The following is an 18,315-nucleotide window of genomic DNA, read 5'->3' on the forward strand; positions in this document are numbered from 1 at the left end:
GTCCCCCCACGCCCACCACGGGGAGGCTGGACTCTGACCCCTGTGCTCAGATGGCCTCTGGAAACAGCTGCAAGGTCAGTTTATGTTATCACACGACCCAGACCTTGGAGCTGGCCTCCAGCCCTGCCGCCCTTTGCTCTTGAACTTGACCTGTGGACGGGAGGCAAGGCTCCCGTGAGTTGGCCTGTGTTCTGCAAGCCCCCCTCAAGGATCAGTCTGCAGATGGAGAGGACATCAGAGGCAACTGGGGGTTTTGTCCCGCTAGGGAGGATGTGGGTCCCCAGCGCCCTGTCCATCATGGCATCACACTCAAGCCAAGCTGTCGTCTTCAGGACTGGGGCACACTTGGAGGCTGCCCTTGATCCTGAGGACTGGAGTCCAGAATGAACAGAACCAACAGCTGCTTCCGTTGAGTTTTGTGGGGGGGGGGGTGCTGTGCTGGGCATCTTTCAAATCCTGGTCTTAAGCCTCACATCCCATGGGGTGCTGTGGCTGTTGCTATGGCAACCATCTGCGTACAGGTGTAGCCCACGGCACCTTACATTAGCTTTGCTGCCCCTCCAGTCCCTCCACCTGGGGTTCCGCTCAGCCCGCGCACCTGGGAGTGCAAGGGACCGGACAGCCGCAGGCAACCCCTGACCACAAGGGGCAAGAGCTGGCGGGGGAACGTCCCTTTTCCGCGCCTTGGCTGCCCAGGCTGAGGCTCCTTCTGTGGCCTTCCTCGGTGGGTTCCCACAGGACAGAGCCCTAAATTGCCCATGGCGATAACCCCCTTAGGAAGGTGTCCTCCTTCCTGGGTTCACTCTGCTGGGCCCCCTCCATTCCCTGATTGGGACTCATGTCCCCGAATAACCCTCCTGTGCAGAGTCCTTGTCCCGGTCCGCTTCTGGGGGAGGCAAGTCAAGATGGTTGCTGATACATTTCAAATGACGTTATCAGGCGGAATACTTATGTAGTGACGTGCAAATTGTTCTCCGAAAAGTTCACTATGAGATTGAATTTTAAAGCGTAAAAATAAATTCTGAGCTGGGCTCCCAAAGACCAGTCAGGTTCCAGAGAAACTGAAGCCAGAATGGGCCTGGGAGCTTTCGTGGAAATACGGAGATCCGATCTGGGGTGTCAGGTGAGAACTGAGTGACTTCGCAAGTGTGTCTGTTCAGCGACCATCCCCCCACCTCCCGCGAGTGGTGGTTGCGGTGTCTGAGCACACACGGCTCCCTGAGAAGTGAACGGCAGCGCCACGGGCTTGGGTTCATGTCCTCGGGAACTCGGGAGAAGCGCAGGGGGGGCCCAGACGCAGCTAGGGGGCGCGTGCCGGCCACCTGTGCTCTCCGACGTGAATGAACACGGCCAGCAACTCGGGGTATAAAAAGCTTAAAACCAACTTTTATTCTGTGGTCGTTACAGAGGTTAGATAAGTCAGAGGCGTACAAGTCACCAAGGAAAGAGTGTCCGTCCCCGGGGCCACCTGGGGCCGCGGATTCTCGAGGGTGCCGCCAGGTGGCGTGGCTGACAACAGGTGCCGGAAGGTCTGCTTCGAGTTGGGCCAAACCTGGTGGTCTGTAAGGACGTGGGGGAAGGGAGCTGGGCGGGAACCATCGAAGTCTTTTAAAATAAAAGGCACACGTGGCCTTCCTGAGCGGACTCGAATTCGCATCGGTGGTCTTTGGGAGAAAACAGAGCTGCCGGCGCAGTGGGACCGCGGCGGCGAGTTCAGGAGCCCTGGACTGCGCCGGCTTCCTTTACCTACACCGCCCGGTTCAGTGAGTTCGGCAGGCGGTCGGGGGCGCCCGGAAGCACAGTGACTGCACGGGTACAGGAGGAAGCTAGCGACGCCTAGTGCGTGACGGTCTAGTGCGGCGGGGCGGGGGAGCTGGGGCGGGAGCAGCCCCTGCGGAGGGGGCCGGCACCTGCGCGCGACAGGGGCTATTTGGTGTTCGCGCTGGTGCCGGATGCCTTTGGTAGCCTTCCACGGATCTTCAAGAAAGGAAGGAGATCCGTTCTGGGGCGTCCTCCGAGGTAATAAGTTAAGAGTAAGCACCACAGTGGCCCCGGCTGCGCGCGGCCGCTCACAGGTTCTTCATGCACACCTGGCAGCGGCTGATGTGCGTGCGGATGAGCCCCGCCTTGAGCGTGTCGGCCGAGGGCGAGCCCTGGAAGCTCTGCTCGGGGATGGTGGTGAGCCAGAAGCTGTACTTGTTGGCGTAGTAGTGGCAGGTCCCGCGGCCCCCGTTGCACTCGATGAAGGGCGTGGCGCGGAAGTCCTCCAGGCAGCTGCCCGGCGACACCAGCGACTGGCCGCCACCCTCGTCGCCGGCGGCCGTGTGCTGCGCAGAGGGACACAGGGCAGGGCGGTGAGCGCGCCCACCGGGGCGGCCCGGGGGCTCGGCTGCACTTCGCCCCTCCCCGCACCCCGGACCCGGCGCGCCTGCCCTCGTCCCCACACAGCCAGCCTGCCTGCCTTGCTCTCTTTAAGGCTAGGGGCGGGGCTAAGCAGGGCAGGGCGTGGCTAAGCGGGGAGGGGCGTGGCTAGCGGGGCGTGGCGGGCCCGCGGACCGCTGGCATAGGCGCGGCAGGTGCGGGTCCAGGGACGTGAGCCGACGCCCACCATGTGTAGTTAAGTGACTAACATAATATAATAAAAAATATTATTTAAAAAAAAGAACAACAGAAGTGGGTTATCGTCAGTGGATGCGGCTGACCTCATCTGGGGGAAAATACTGTCTCCCGCATCACCCACCCAAAGAATGAAGTGCTTGCCTGGCAGAAGAGACACCAAAATGTGACCTTTTTTAAAGGAAAAATAAAGTCAACGTGAGGGTCGGCCTGTGAGGTCGGGAAGGTAAAAATTAGGACCAAAGACAGTGGCCCCTCCGGCCCCTCTGCAGCTTGTGCTTATGAAGAGGGGATGGGAGTGGTTTGGAAAACCCCCACTTGCTGATTTGTCTGTGACCAACGCCTAACTTGTGTGATAGTTACTGTTCCAATCAGAGGGACCCTTTCTCCTGGTCTCATCAATGTTGCAGCCCTTGTTAAGGCGCACGGGAGGCGCAGCAGACTCGCGCCATTTGGCTTGGAGGCGCAGGCTGTACTTTGTGCAAAGGGAGTGCTCTCAGCTACAGGTTCCGGGGAGCACGGGGGGCCGTCCTGGGACGCGCTGGGCAGGGAACCTGGCTTAACCTCTCTACACAAAACCAGAGGAACAAACAGTCTTGGAGTCTCCCTCTCCCAGAACGCAGGAGCCCCCAAGCCCAGAGCCACCACGCTGCACTTGGTGTTAAGGAGCTGAGGCCTGGCGGGCAGAGTGGAAGGACAGCTGGAGGGAGCCATCCAGCTGCGGTCAGGAGGAAGCACCCTGCCGGGAGACTCAGAGCTGGGACCACATCACTCCCTTTGCAAAGGAGCAGCTCAGTTCTTATTTTTGAATTTCTAATGCAAGTTTCAAGATCTGAGGGACCGCAGCTTACTCCTCTGACACCGAGGCCCCCGGTGGTCACGTGCAGCCCAACGGGGTTTTCCTGTCTGTCCTCAGAAGTCACCTTTTAGAGTGACCTTGAGAAATAGACAGCGTGCCTGTCTTTGCACAAAACACAGGATTCTGTTGCTTCAAATGACTGCAGCACTAATACTTCTAAAAATAGTAAGACAGCAAAACTTATCTTTTCCTACAACTTACAGATATTTATATAATTTATGAAATATTTAACACATTGGGCATCTAGTCAATATAGTTGGAGTTATGACACTTATAATAATTATCAATGCAACAGAAGGCCCACTCTCCCCGCTGGACTTTCCTTTCTCCCTGCCATGGCGGAGTAAGCAAGAAAACTTTGGGGTTGCTATCATGGTAGCCCGGTTTATCCTGATTACACCCCGCACAAAGTCCTGGTGGCAAGTTAATGGGCCCCTTCTGGGTGGGGGCAGCCCACGCCTAACATGGCCCAGTTAGCAAAGTGCAGGCAAAAGTGCAGGCTGTACTCCTGCTCTCATCTCCTGGGCCAGCCACCCTTGTGCAGTGCACAACCTGAACAACTGTCCTGTGTGATTATTCTTACAAAGTCAGCTGTTCTTGCTTCCCTAGGCAGGGTGTGGTTGGTGAGAGGAACTAGATTTTCACCCAGTTCCAAGCTCAGAGAGAAAGTGGGCAAGTACTACGTACCATGAGGAAGGAGTATCCAATCCACAGACTCCGCCATCCGGCTGGGCAGTGGGGGATGGAGACATCTTGGCTGTGCACCGCTATGGCGACAGCTGGGGCCTCGCACACGGAGCAGCGGCTGATGTAGGGCTTGATGTCCTCCTCGGCCACAGGCATCATGGGCAGCGGGGCGGTGGTGGACAGCCAGTAGGACTTGTCATTTCGGCTGGCATAGTAGCACACATCACCGGGGTTGCAGTACAGGAAGGGCATGGTGCTGAACCGAGCCAGGCAGGAGCCCGCCAGACCTGTGGAGAGGGGTCACTGCTGAATGGGGCTGGGGCGCTGCTCCCCAGGCCTGGGCAGGTCCTGAGGCCCCATGTCAGTCCCCGCCCAGCAGCCGCCTGGCGGGCCTCAGACCTGCCCGGGGGACCAGACTGAGCCCAGCAATTCCTTGTTTCGGAGCAGACAGCCCTGCCCTTTTAGAAGTTCTCACGCTAGCCTCTGGATGAGGCCGGGTTGGCAGGGAGCGGGTCTTTATGAACGAGCACCCTCGCTGGGGCCTGTGGTGGGGGGTCTTAACGCCCCAGCCCTAAGAAAACCCTGATGGGATCCCAGACGAGGTCCTGGCTCCCCACACCCTGAGGGGCCCTTCTAGAAGGACCGCTGGCTGCACACCCCCCCCCCCCCCCCCGTAACTCCACAGCACTAGGTACCGAGGTCGACTCTCTCAGGGTGGGCCGGAGCGAGGATTGAGCGGAGCCGGCTTCCGACCTCCCAGGCATCCCCCGATCTTAGAGCCCACCGTGTGGCACCCGCAGCAAGCCCGCCCGCCCAGCTCTGGGGCCTGCCCCCGGCCTGTTTCCCACTCTGCAGCGTAGGCCCGGCCCTGTTTGCCTCAGCCCCGCTTTTGTTTCTGTTCGACTTCGTCTGGAGGCAGAACGTGTAGACGGGAACGCGCACAAACCATCGGGGTTCGGCCAGACAGGTTCCCCACCACCGTCCCGCCACAGACGCCACAGACAAAGGCGCCCTCCCCGCACACCCCTGCTTCTAGAGGGTGCTTGCCACATGCCTTCTGTGTGCTTGGAAGTCAGTTTAATTCCTTCTGGCGACCAGGCTTACGTGAATACATCTGTGCACACACATTCGTATCTGCTCTCCCGGGGTTTCTGCGTGAGGCCCAGCCTCGCCCCAGCCTGCTTTCAGAGCTGCCGAAGCAGCTGGTGGTCTGCAGGGAGCAGGGCCAGCACCCGGGGTGGGGGGCAGCACCGGGCGAGCACACCGGAGCTGCGCAGGCCGCTGGGGCCGTGACCTGAGGTTTAGAGCTTTCAAAGGTCATTAGTCTTTTCTGCAGCCCCAGGGTGTGGACGGCCGGTGCCCTGGGTCAGGAGGGGCTGGGCCGTCGGAGTGCCCACACGAAGCTCGTGGGCCGGCCCGGGCATGTAGTGCGGTACCTACCCAGGTCCTGGTTGTGGGCTTTCTCCTGGCCTTCGAAGTATAGCAGGCTGTACCCGCTCCAGAGCGTCTTCATGCCCACGGGGCACATGGGCTCCTGGTCCGTCTGGCTATGCTTCACCAGCAGGTAGCCGATGCTGATGCTGCGGCCCGGCATGCCTGGCAGGCCGGGGGTCCCCGGGCGGCCTGGCTCCCCTGGAACCCGAGAGACAGTGGCCGCCTTTCAGTGGCTGCGTGGACCTCAGTCCACGGCGTGTGGCTGACATCCTCGGTTCTTGCGGCTGCTGCCTGCTTTCTCCCTGAAGCCCGGCCTGCACTGGCTCCGCCCCTTGCAGACCGAGAGCCTCCTGCGGAGGACCTGATCCACCAGCAGCCTGAGCCAGGGGCCGGGTGTTGCAACACTTGGGAGCCTGAAGGGCTCAGAGCGCTAGTCCAGTGCCCACCCAACACACAGGTCTCCTCTGCCCCGAGAGCCAGGCCCCCCTGGTAGGACCTTTCGGGACAGGCATCTCACTGCACACGTGGGCCATTTCTGGGTTAGAAATCTAACCCCCCTTGACACCTGCCCGGGGGCGATTCCGCCCCCAGAGCCCAGCAGAACGTCCAGTCTGCCTCCAGCAAGGTGACCGTTCAAACATTCGAATCCGCCGTCCTGGCTGATCCAGAAAGGCCGTACCCCTCCCCTCCACGGACACTGTCACTTGTCATCACTTCCTCACGGGCCGTCCCGTTGCTGCTGCCGCCTTGGCCTCTCCTCTCTGCTGGTCTTGACTCTCCTTCATTCCTCCCCGAATACCACAGTCCGCTCGCCGTCCATCACTCACCTTCCTGGCCCACCGGCCCCTGCTGTCCCATGGGCCCCTGGTCTCCTCGGAATCCGGGAATAGCAGACACACCACCTCTGCCCTGGGGCCCTGCCTTCCCGGGAGCCCCGCGGAAACCTGCAGGACCACAGAAACAAGCGTGACTAGCACGGGACGAGTGACGACGTTCAGCATCATTGCTGCTGAACAAGGCTTTTTAGCCAGAAAACCGAAGTGAAGACAAAGTAAACGGGAAAAGGAGCCTTTCCCCGGTGGCTCAGCAGCAGGGCTCCCACCTGGTTCTCCTGGGGGGCCCTGGGGCCCCATCTCTCCCTGTGCCCCCGGGGGGCCTCTCCTTCCCTGCGGACCCACTGGCCCCGGCTGGACGGAAATCTTCTGGGGGATTCCTGCAATCCCAGGGGATCCCATGGAACCGGGGGCACCTGGAAAGGGAAAAGAGAGCCCAGTTGGCATAGGAGAACCCCTTGGCTTTCTTGCTCCCATCTGTGTTCCATTGTTTTATCCATTGAACCCAATGGTGGAGGTTTCCGGAACCATCCTGCTCTCCAGAGACGAGATGGATAATAACCCGAGAGGTCGCTCAGCCCTTTCGGCAATTCGTGCCACTCACCACGTTCCAGTGGGGGCGACGGCAGGTCCCCATGACAGAGGGTGCCCTTAGAGGGGTCCCCAAGCCTGAGAAGCAGGGACAGTCCCGAGACCCACTCCTGGTGGCAGCCGACCTGAGATGGGGGCTCTGCAGGGGTGCGAATGGCCACTTACCTGGAAGGCCTCGGTCTCCCTTGGGTCCCTTGGGGCCTCTGTCGCCCACACTCCCGGTTGCTCCTGTGTTTCCCATGAATCCTGGCTCCCCTCTGGGCCCTTCAAGACAAGCAGGACTTGGAGGCCTCGCCTGTCTGGCTGGGGACTCCAGCCATCCCTGAATGGTGCCGCCAGCCTCCTCGAGAGGAGGAGCCCTTGGCGGGGACACCATTACCTTTCTCTCCCGGGAGACCGAACACACCGGGTCGGCCTTGGGGCCCAGGGTCCCCGCCCCATCCTTTGGACCCGGGGTTTCCCGGAGCTCCTGGGTTCCCCTCATCTCCTTTGGTTCCAGGAAGAGCAGCAGGCCCGGGTGGCCCGGGAGGCCCTCGATAACCTATTGATGTGCATCACAAGAAAGAAGTTATATGGGGGGAAGGTGCGGGCTCCAGGACATGCTGCAGGAGGTGCCCAGGGGCCAGACGCAAAGTCCCCCGTTTGGGGGGAGTCTTTAGCCAGTCTAGCGCTGAATGACTTCTTTCGTATACGTAAGCTAAAACTTAGCGTTTTAACCGTTTCTAAGCCTGTGGTTCAGGGTCCGCACGTACATCCACTGTGCTGAGCGGCCGTCACCACCGTGCCCCACAGAACTTTCTCGTCTTCCCAAACGGAAGCTCCGTCCCTGTGAGTCGGCGACTCTCCACCCCCCCCCCCCCCAGCCCTGTCTGTGGATCTGAGCGCTCTCGGGACCTCGCACATCGCCCAGCGCCCGTCCTTTCCTGTGTCTGCCTTATTTCACTTCGCACATGTCCTCCGGTGCAAACGAAGTCTGTTCCATCCCCAGGGTAGCCCGGTCCCCGCCAGCTCCTGCCCCCGCGGGAACGGGAGTCCTGCTTACCTTCTAGGCCAAATATGCCCGGCGCCCCTTTGTCACCAGGCGAGCCAGACATGTTGGAAGGGGGGGTGATGCCTGGGAAACCCTGAAGTCCTGGACTCCCGACTGGGCCTCGTTCCCCTTGGGAGGGAAACAGAAGTCCATTTGAGCATCAGCACCCCACATTCCTATTGCTGGTTTCCCCTCCCTGCCACTTCCTGTCCCGGAGCAGAGCCGCCAAGCAGAGGCCGTGATGGGAGGGCCTCGAGGCCAGGTCCGGGGAGGCCACCAGCCCCTCCTGCTGCCCAGAGGCCCCCACACATCGAGCTCAGCGATGAGGCTACTGTGGGTGGCGTGTGGCCCTGAGAGGTTGGCTCTGTTGTTCACCAGCACTGGTGTTGGGACCGGAGGTTCCAGTCCTGGCGGTACGAGGCCTCTGGGCCACGCGGATGCTTTCAGTGCCCCCTGCGGCCACCCTTCCGTAGCTTTACAGAGCGGGTCCTCACTGCTCACGGTCTGTCCTTGCCAATCCGCCTACTAAGATCGACTGGTGACCCCAAATCAGTACTGGCATCCCTCCCGGATGAGCAGAAGGGGCAGAATCCCGGGGTCCCCACTGAGGTCCCTGTTTCAGCTCGGGGTCAACGAGGATGTCTTAGTGGAGTCACCTTCCCCGATCACGGCCAGAGGCTGCGGCCCAGCGGGCAGCACCACCCGTCTGTGCAGAAGCCATCAGGTTGTGGGGCTGCTTGACGACCTCGCAGAAGACAGCTGCTTGAAGAAGGGCCACTAGGCCTCAGGACTGTTAGGGCGCCCGTACATCCCAGGTCCCTTGGATGGAGTGCAGAGGCCCCCAAACAGGGCGACAAGGGTGTTGAGAAACACGCTGCACGGACAACGTGCAGTGGGATGAGCAGCGGTAAAGCCAGGGACGCTCCAGAGCATGGGCAGGGCCGCAGGATTCTTCCCCAACAGGTAGTTATCGGACACTGAACTCTGGGGCAGGCATTTCAGTGAGGTGTGAATGGGAATAAGAGAGGCGATTTCTGCCCTGGTGGAAACCGTAGTGTCCCCGTTGCCAGGGTCGGAGCCTGAACGGCACGTGGCGCTCATCAGGCATCGGCACCCATCGCCACACGGAGAGCAGTCGTGGAGGTGTCGAGAGCGCGGTCTACGGGCAGGACGGCGGGCACCACGCGGGACCTACGCCTCTCGCTTCCCTCTGTCCCAGGTCTCACCTCCGTATCCCATGCTGTGTTCCCTGACCCCTTCCAGAAGGCAGATGCCCTAACAAGCAGGACCCTCTGAAAACAAGCTGCTTTGAGGACTTCTAAAGAAGCCGGCATTGCTCGCTGGGCTCCTGTAAGAGCTTCATCTGTATTAAGTCACTGAATCCCCTCGACACCCAGGTGTGTTTCTACCCTCAGTTTATAAACAAAGGCACGTCTAAGCTCGCACCAAGCAAGAGGCAGAACAAGAATACACATGGAGGCACCTGACTTCAAAGTCATGGGCACTGACCCTAGATCCTCACCCCCGACTAGAGATGTGCGGGTGGACTGACGCTAGATCCTCACCCCCGACTAGAGATGTGCGGGTGGACTGACCCTAGATCCTCGCCCCTGACTAGAGATGTGCGGGTGGACTGACCCTAGATCCTCGCCCCCGACTAGAGATGTGCGGGTGGACTGACCCTAGATACTCACCCCGACTAGAGATGTGCGGGTGGACTGACCCTAGATCCTCGCCCCCAACTAGAGATGTGCTGGTGGACTGACCCTAGATCATCACCTCTGCAAAGAGATGTGCTGGTGGACTGACCCTAGATTGTCACCTCTGCAAAGAGATGTGCTGGTGGACTGACGCGAGATCCTTGCCCCCGACTACAGATGTGCGGGTGGACTGACCCTAGATCCTCGCCCCCAACTAAAGACGTGCGGGTGGACTGACCCTAGATCCTCACCCCCGACTAGAGATGTGCAGGTGGACTGACCCTAGATCCTCGCCCCCGACTAGAGATGTGCTGGTGGACTGACCCTAGATCCTCGCTCCTGACTAGAGATGTGCAGGTGGACTGACCCTAGATCATCACCTCTGCAAAGAGATGTGCTGGTGGACTGACCCTAGATCCTTGCCCCTGACTAGAGATGTGCGGGTGGACTGACCCTAGATCCTCGCCCCCAACTAGAGACGTGCAGGTGGACTGACCCTAGATCCTCACTCCAGTAACCACCCCCCAGCAGGTGATAACAAGTACGATGGTGGGGGCTGGCTAAGAGGTTCTGCGGAGTGACCAGCACTACCAGTGTGCGCTCTGCACCTCGTCTCTCGAGCTCACAGACACCCTGGGTCTGGTTGTGCAGGTGGTGCTACTGGGCGGTGCTTGGCCTCACCTGGCTCGCCTCGTTCCCCCTTTTGTCCTGGGGCTCCGAAAGGGCCTGGGCGGGTGTTGGCCTCTCCTGGGTCACCCCTGTCCCCAGCAGGACCGGGGAAACCGGGGTCTCCGTGGATGTCCGCACCTGCGGCAGGAGATAACAGCAGTGACATTGGCATCCTCACCTGTGCCAGGCTGAGTTTCAGAAGTGCAAGGACAGCCATGCTGCGCAGGGAGACTCGGAACAGAGCCAGAGGTCAGCCGTGGAGATTTTGGCTAGCCACGCCGCCTCAGTGTCCCAGATCCGATGGCAGCCGAACCCCTTCTCAGTCTGCAGCACCACCGTGGCCCCCGTCCATGTGGCCCCCAGGATGACCACACAGCCCTCCCGAAGCCGTCCTGCTCCCTGAGCCCCCAAGTCCGGGATGCCCCCCAGCACCCCTCCCCCACCACCGGGTGTGGTCACGTGGCCGGGCAGCGTCGGGTACCTGGGGATCCTGGAAAGCCTTTGGTGCCTGGCAGGCCGTGCAGTCCGCTGATGCCTCGGATGCCGGGAAAACCTGTGTGGGTTTTGCTCATGGTTATTCCGTGCACCGGAGAGCAAAGCGACTCTTACAGTAGCTCAGACCACTTCTGTCTGCTAGTACTCGGTCACCCCTCCGATTCACTCAGAAGCCCGGCATTCCACATAGCGTGACTTGTAAGACTTGTAAGTCAATCACGACCGTGGCACCCAGGAGAAGCATTTCACATCAGACTGTCTTCTGGAATCCTTTTCCAGACTCCTTACAGCCCTGAGGCAACTGGAAGTGCTGTCGTTTCTCCCCCTGACGCCTGAGTCACTCTGTGGGTTTGGTTTGTAAGAACCGTGCTTGGAACAGCAGTCTGGCCTGATTCCATTGCCTCTGGATTCCCGAGGACAAACATTTCTAAAGTAGGACGGGGGGGCAGGGGGCAGCTCCTCCTGTGACGTGGTCAGTGAGTGTGTGGGGTGGGCCCCCTTCACTCTAAGCAAGACAGCCCCCGACTGACTCCCAGCGTCAGCCAGCCCTGGCTCAGTGAGCAGCTAGAAGCCCTGGACAGAACATCGGGGACACCGGCTTCCGTCCCTCTGGCCACGTCTGCACCACCCGTGTGCCGACCAGAGGGGCCTAACTGCCTCTCCCCAGCCGGCCAGGCTGCTCTGAGCAACTCTGTGTGTTAACGGTCTGCAAAGGGAGAAATGCTCTTTCTTACCTGGGGAGCCTGGAATCCCCGGCCAGCCGTAGTCTCCTTTGTCGCCGGGCAGTCCCACCCGCCCGGGCTCTCCCTGCGGCCCCTGCAGCCCTGTCAGTCCTGGGAAGCCTGGGGGGACACACACATCCTTAAGTGGGACTGGAACCCCGAACTCAGGTCCTAGCTGGAGGAGGCGGGGCTTCGTGGGAAAGGACAGCCTTCCATCCAGCCGGGAGGGTACCCCACATTCATGTTCAGTGGGGGTGGCTCAGCCTTGCCGAGAGAGCAGCTTGCGTGCCTCCGTTCTCATCCATCAGCCAAGTAGGGGTCCAGAGAGGCCCCCAGAGACGCTGGAGGATTAGCGTCAGGGTTCCCAGCTCCCACACGAGGCAAAACAAAGCAAAAGCAGCAGCAAGGAAAAGGCTCGAAACCAGTCCCCTGTTCTCTTTCCATCTTAACTCAGGAGCCGCAAACGCGTTTCCACATATTCAAATGCGCGGAGGGGTCCTGGAACCAGGACTCAGTCTGTGGTCATGGGGAGGCGGACGCCGGGCCACACGAGCACGCATCTCCCCGCGGCCAGCAGCTTGGTCCTCTTCGCGAGTTCAGGGCTCAGGCAGAGCTAGGTCACGGGCGACAGGCCAGAGCCAGCCTCCCTGGCCGGAGTGTGGTCTCAGCAGACGAGGACACACACGCCGGCCACCTCTGTGCGGGGGCCTGGGGCTTCGGAGGCTCAGCCGTGCGGGGGAGGGAGTCGTGTGACCGCCGGAGATTTTACCTGTTTGCCCTTTGGGTCCGGGAGGGCCTTGGACGCCGGGCACGCCGGTTATCCCAGGGAAGCCGACTTCGCCCACCGTTCCTTTCTCCCCGAAGAATCCCTTCAGACCTGTAAGCACAGAGTTCCTGCTCGGAGTGGAGCAGATCCTGCCTCCCTGCGGCCTGTCCCACATCCGTGCTTCTGCTGTGAACGGGCCGCGGACTCGAGCTCGATCCTTCCCTGACAACGTGATCCTTCCCCGACTCACGTTCTCTAAGTCAGTGGCCCCACGTCCTGGTATTCACGCCCTTGTGCATGGGTGGGGCTGACCTGGGCCGCACTGAGGAAATGCTGGTGGGACACTTCTTGGCCATCAAATGCATCATGGCTTTCCCTTTGTCCCCTCTTTGGACGGCTGGCTCTGGAGAAAGCCAGCTGCCCTGTCGTGAGGACACCCAGGCAGCTGGGAGAAGCCCACGTGGTGAGGAGCGGAGGTGTCCTGCCAACGGCTCCTCGAGGGCACCGTCTTGGGAGTGGACCCTCCCGTCCCGGACCAGCCTGCGGACGGTGCGGCCCGGAGTCAGAACCGCCCTGCGCCCAAATTCCCTGCCCTCACACACTAGGAGACGGCACCTGCCCGCGGTTGCCCCCGGCCACTGTGTCCTGAGCACCTGGCCGGCAGCAGATCGCCGGGTAGGGTGGTTTTGCACGTGTGATGTGCCAGGAAGATCTGGCCTGTGCGGGCCTCTGCCCCAGGGGCACGTCGGCAGGGCTGGGGAAGGCCTGGAATCTGCATTTTCAGCCAGCACCGGGGCCGATTCTGAGAGGTCACCAGGCAGACTTGGAAGCGCTGCCTTTCCGTCAGTGACGCTATTCTGGGTCACGTGTTTGGTTGGCACGCTGGACGATTTTGGAGCCTCCGGACCAACCAAATACCATATCCCTTTTGTCCAGGGTCTCCTTAGATTTCCGAGGCTGTTGTTTATAAAAACTAGTTAACGTTTCCGTGGGCTTGAAAAAAACTTCCTGAGGAGTTCGTATTTCTACTGATTATTTTAGTGTTTTGAGAATCTGCTCCAACCCCCCCTTGCTCGGCGTGCCTTCCTTCACAGCCACCTGCATCTCCCCCCCCCCCCCCCCCCCCCCCCCCCCCGCCCCGCCCCGCCCCAGGACAGGCCTGAGACCCGGCTCCCTGAGGCCCCTCCCGGGTGGGCGGATCTGCCCCGGGGCGCCCCCTCAGCTGCAAGGGGCAGCTCTGTGGCTGACCTCTTGGGCGCCCCCTGCTGTCCGAGGGAAAGTGGCGCACCCCGAGGGTGGGTGATGCACGTGTCACAGCCCCCCCGGCGCCTGGGACTCTGGAGTCCCAAGATCCAGGCCCCCGGCCGTGCGCACAGTGGGAGGCTGTGCTTCCTGGGCCCGTGGTTCAGTGACACCGAAACTTTCAAGGGGGGACAGCCGTGACTCCTGGAGGGGAGCGGCTTCTCTCCCCCTGCATGTTTCCAGCTGAACAGATGAGGTCATCACCAGTGACTACGGAGTACGACGGTCTCACGTTTCTGCTTGGATACACCCAACTGTCCGAAATCCTTTAGAAGGGGCGATTTAGCCAGTCCAGGGTACCCACGTGGCTGGGAGGAAAGCCACGGGAGACCAAATTCTAGATCAGCAACGAGCCCCGAGAAGCCAGCAGACGAGGGCCTGTTTCTGACTCTGCTAGACTGATTTCCCCGTCCACCCTGGAGATGTTTCTAGACAAAGAAGCGACTTGGCAACCTCTGACTGGCCAACCACAGAGACACACTCTTTCTCCCCTGGGACCATCCCTAGGAGAACGAGGAGCTCCTGGCAGGTGAAGCAGGGAGGGGTCCCCTGACATAAAATCCCCAGGAGGGAGGCACCTGTCCCAGAGGCATACGGGCAGGGATGTCAGCCTTGGACTTGAGGGACCCTCAGACCAGAGCAGTGAGTGCTGTTGACACGAGGCCCCCAGGCCCATGCATGCTGCTCGCTCCTGGGATGGGCCTGATGCCCCCTGCCCTCCTGCTAAGCCCTTCCCCGTTTACAAGACGCGCTGGTCACTGCGTCATTTGCTTCCTGTCCTCTGATGTCCCTTCCAGGCACAGAGAGCTTTCCTGACTTTGTCTTCGGCTTTATTCTAAGAAACAGTTCCAGCGTCTTGTTTGCACACGGGCTAGAAGATGTCGAACTACTCCCTGAAACGTGACTCAGCCACACAAGCAGGGGTGTGCTCGGCGAGCCAGAGCCTGAGTGAGCCGCACGCAGGGCTCAGGGGTGCCGCGGGGACGAAGGGGCGGGAACGACGCACGTACCTGGTGCTCCAGTGACGCCCCGCTCCCCCTTCAGGCCCGGGCTTCCCAGCAGGTCTATAGTGTCTCCAATGTCACCTGCAGCGGGCGGAAAAGACGCTTGACGACAGGCCTTCCTATTGGCAGGTGGTTAGTTTTGCAACTTTGTTGTGTTACATCCCTAATGAGAAAAATTTGCTTCGAAATTCCTAACGGCGTCTTGGGTCTGACCGCCACACCTGCCCGGAACGCTCTGGATGGGGGATGCCCTACAGTCACGTCTGAGCGATACTCACCGAAGTCTCCGGTGGGGCCAACCTCGCCGTACAGGCCTGCTCTCCCCGGAGCTCCCTTGTCACCCTAGAGCAAGGTCAGACGTGAAAACATGTCAGAAGGTTGTTGGAGAAGCAAGTCTGTAATTCTGGAGGGTTTAGCACGTCCAGCTATTCGGCTAAAACCAGCACTCAGGGTTTGTTATCTGATCAATTTGTAGCAAAGCCCTCGAGTTTTTCTGCATAACAGCGGTTCCTACTGGACCTTGACACCCTACTGACACTGAGAACAGAGATGATGGATGTCGCGGTCACAACGGTGGTGGTGACACGCACGGATGACTGTGTCCCACCCCACCCGGCTATGCACGGGCGACCGTGCTGGGTCCTGTCTCAAGAGCGTCACTTAAACTTCACGACAACCCTATGAAGTAGGTACTATGTGTCCCGTTTGACAGATGAGCAAGTTGAGGCACAGAGAGGCTAAGTGATTTGCCCGAGGTCACTCAGCTGGGAAGCGGCAGAACAGGGATTGGACGTGGGCGGCCAGATTCCCGAGCTTGCGCTGATATCGCACGGCCGTGCACCCCGTCTGTGGACGCTCAGACTTCCCGAAATGAGGTTGGTCGCTGAGAATGACACCGGAATGGCGTCTGCGTGGCTCTGTGACCATGGAGAGCACGGTTCCCCCCACTGGTCTACACTGCAGCATGGGGGTGGGATTCCACACGCTGACTTCTCCCCGGCGCGGCTCACTCGAGTCTGAACCATGACCGCAGCTCTGCTCTGGGGGGAGCAGAGAGGCTGCGCCAGAGGCAGCGTCCCGGTACAGGGGACGCTCTGTCGTCTGCTCTTACAGCTTCCTCTCCGGACGAGGAGCACACGTCCCTGTGGCGTGCTCACCCCTACGGCTCCACGAACTTCCCTCGTGTGCCTCCCAGATAGACACCGAACATTTTCAGCGCTCCAGAAAGTTCTCTCGTGCCCTTCCTAGCCCTAATCCTGCCTGAGGTAGCGCTGACTGACCTCTGTCACAGTCTCGTTAGCTCTTGACCTTGACACACATGGGGTCGCCTCGTTTGTGGGAGTCTGTGAGTCACTTGTACGGTTGCCTTTCTCAGGAATGCATGACCGCGCGTGCCAGCTCCCTGTCGGCCTGGGCCACGTCTCCGTGCTCGTCCTCCTGTTGGTGGGCACTGGGGCTCGCCCAGTTTTGGCGACTGGCGACAACGCTGCTGGGAACGTTGCCGTCCGAGTCTTTCGGTAGACGTATACGTCCTATTTTAAGTGACCCGCAGCCTCACACACGATCCCATGAGCTACAGAGCCTGGGGGTGACGGGAGGGAGACCGCTGAGGGATGCAGAGGCATCACGAACGTCGACGGGGGCCGGACGCGGGCCACACGCGCTGCTACTGAAGGTTTACGGCAGGGCGGCCAGGCCTTCCGATCCGCCCAACGCGTGCTCACCCCGCCGTGAATCCTGGAGATGGATGGGTCCGTCGTGCTGAGCACGGTGAGCGTATAGTGGCTTTTCACAGGGGAGGAGAAGAGAATTCCAGGCAGCACAGTCGATGGGGAGCCACTGTGCCGTGGTACGCACACCACATCCAGGGCACTCAGCAAAACTGCAGGGTGGCCGTCGCCCACGCTTCGCAGAAGTGGAGGCCGGTGTGGAGAGACCCGAGCCCCACCTGGGGTCAGGGTGCATCCCTGTCACCATGGCAACATGGCGCCCGGCCCACGGCAAGTGCTCAGAGCACAGCCGCGCAGTGAAGGAACGCGTGAATGGTGGGCCGGGATGCTGTCCGCGCTATGACCCAGGAATGGGGCCTCAGTCCTGATGTCACGCACGCTCAAGTTCAGAGTTTGGAGGGCGAAACATTCAAGCGTAGCTTTCTCAAGGCCCCCATGAAAAAGTGTGGACGTTGGCTTCATCCAACAGCAGCTCACGAAAAGGCCAGCTGGGGCGTGGGTGGTACGCCAATCACCAGTGGTGGCGTGAGCACCGCGTGTCCTCACGTGACCTGGGGACCCGGGACAGCCTGAGCCCTAACTCTGAAGCTGGCCCTGGACCACTCATACCCCCAACAGATGCTGGACCATAGCGCTCTGCTCAGGAACGGAGGGGAGACGAGCGACACAGGGAGACGTGGAGTGAGAGATGCCCACTTACCCTACTTCCTGTGAACCCGGGAAACCCTATGATTCCGGGGGGGGCCGGGCACACCAGGGAATCCTGGTAAACCAGGCACGCCGGGCACGCCGATGTCTCCTTTGATTCCTTTGATGTGTCCTGGCTTCCCTGGCAACCCGGGGACTCCCGACAGCCCGGGGATCCCTGGCATTCCGGGAACACCTGCGGGAGGACCCCAAGTGTGAGTCGCCACTGGTGGGGCGGGAGCGCCTCACCCCCATGGGGGATGCGGCAGCTGCCCCCCCCAGGCATGCGGCTTTGCAGTCCCGACGGCTGCACATCTTAAACCGGGAAAGGGAGGCAGAGAACCCACGGGCCGCCTGGTTGAGATGTCGGGGTCAGAGGAGCTGGAACACAGAGGGGCCTGTCTCGGGTGGAGGGGCGTCTGGTGCAGAAGCTGCTGGTCCTCGGGCTGAGAGGGGCGGGCAGGGGGGGCGTGGCGACGCTCACCTTTCAGGCCCAGGTATCCTTTCAACCCCATAGGCCCTTCATCTCCTTTCTCTCCTTTGATGTCTTTCATTCCTGGCAGGATGATGGGCGGTGGTCCTGGGGGTCCGGGGTCCCCACGACTGCCTGCAAGGGAACAGAACGCAGTCTGTCTCTTGGCCTCCGGGCAGGTGGAGGGGCACGGGAGGAGGCCCCCCAGCCGCGGCTGTCCCGGCCAGAGAGTCTGGAGGGGCGCTGAGCTCCGGGGCAGCACGTCCCCGCCAGTCCCGACTGGGCCTGAGGGGGGGGCAAGGGTCTCCGAGAGAGGCCGAGGCCGATACAAACGCCTGGCTTCTCCCATGGCCCCTTCTCCACGTGAGCTGAGTGCAGACCCGCGCCCCCAGCCACTGTCGAACTTTAGGACACCGTCGTCACCCTGGAAAGGAGCCCTGTGCCCATCAGCAGTCACCCCAACTGACATCATGGCAAAACGCGCTCGAGTTTCACCCACGCTCTAGCACATTTCAGACCCCGGTCCTTCCTTCCTGCTGGTCAGCGTTCGGTCGTGTGACGGCCCCACGTGTCGCTCCCCCACGAGGGACAGTCAGGCTCTTTCTGGTTTTGGCAGTTACAAACAACGCTGCCACTAACGTCCGCACACAGAACATGCTTTCACGCTCTGGGGCGTCGACCCGGACAGGCGCGTGCTGCGTGCCTGTGTTTACCCTTC

At 60.8% G+C, this 18,315-nt stretch overlaps 1 protein-coding gene across 1 annotated transcript in view; it reads right to left on the minus strand.

The window, feature by feature from the left end:
- Window positions 1-1,366: 1,366 nt before the first annotated feature.
- Window positions 1,367-18,315, minus strand: part of COL4A2 (collagen type IV alpha 2 chain) — a 162,254-nt gene continuing 145,305 nt past the window's right edge. The window contains 17 exon segments of the mRNA XM_026493593.4: window positions 1,367-2,327; window positions 4,163-4,449; window positions 5,603-5,794; window positions 6,424-6,540; window positions 6,699-6,845; window positions 7,186-7,284; window positions 7,400-7,561; window positions 8,063-8,179; window positions 10,432-10,557; window positions 10,901-10,972; window positions 11,649-11,756; window positions 12,406-12,513; window positions 14,715-14,789; window positions 14,987-15,050; window positions 17,139-17,180; window positions 17,182-17,321; window positions 17,610-17,732. Of these exon segments, the coding sequence (XP_026349378.3) occupies window positions 2,070-2,327; window positions 4,163-4,449; window positions 5,603-5,794; window positions 6,424-6,540; window positions 6,699-6,845; window positions 7,186-7,284; window positions 7,400-7,561; window positions 8,063-8,179; window positions 10,432-10,557; window positions 10,901-10,972; window positions 11,649-11,756; window positions 12,406-12,513; window positions 14,715-14,789; window positions 14,987-15,050; window positions 17,139-17,180; window positions 17,182-17,321; window positions 17,610-17,732 (2,237 nt within the window). The 3' untranslated portion in view covers window positions 1,367-2,069.

The sequence above is a fragment of the Ursus arctos genome, unplaced genomic scaffold, assembly GCF_023065955.2.
Source record: "Ursus arctos isolate Adak ecotype North America unplaced genomic scaffold, UrsArc2.0 scaffold_10, whole genome shotgun sequence".
NCBI lineage: Eukaryota > Metazoa > Chordata > Mammalia > Carnivora > Ursidae > Ursus > Ursus arctos.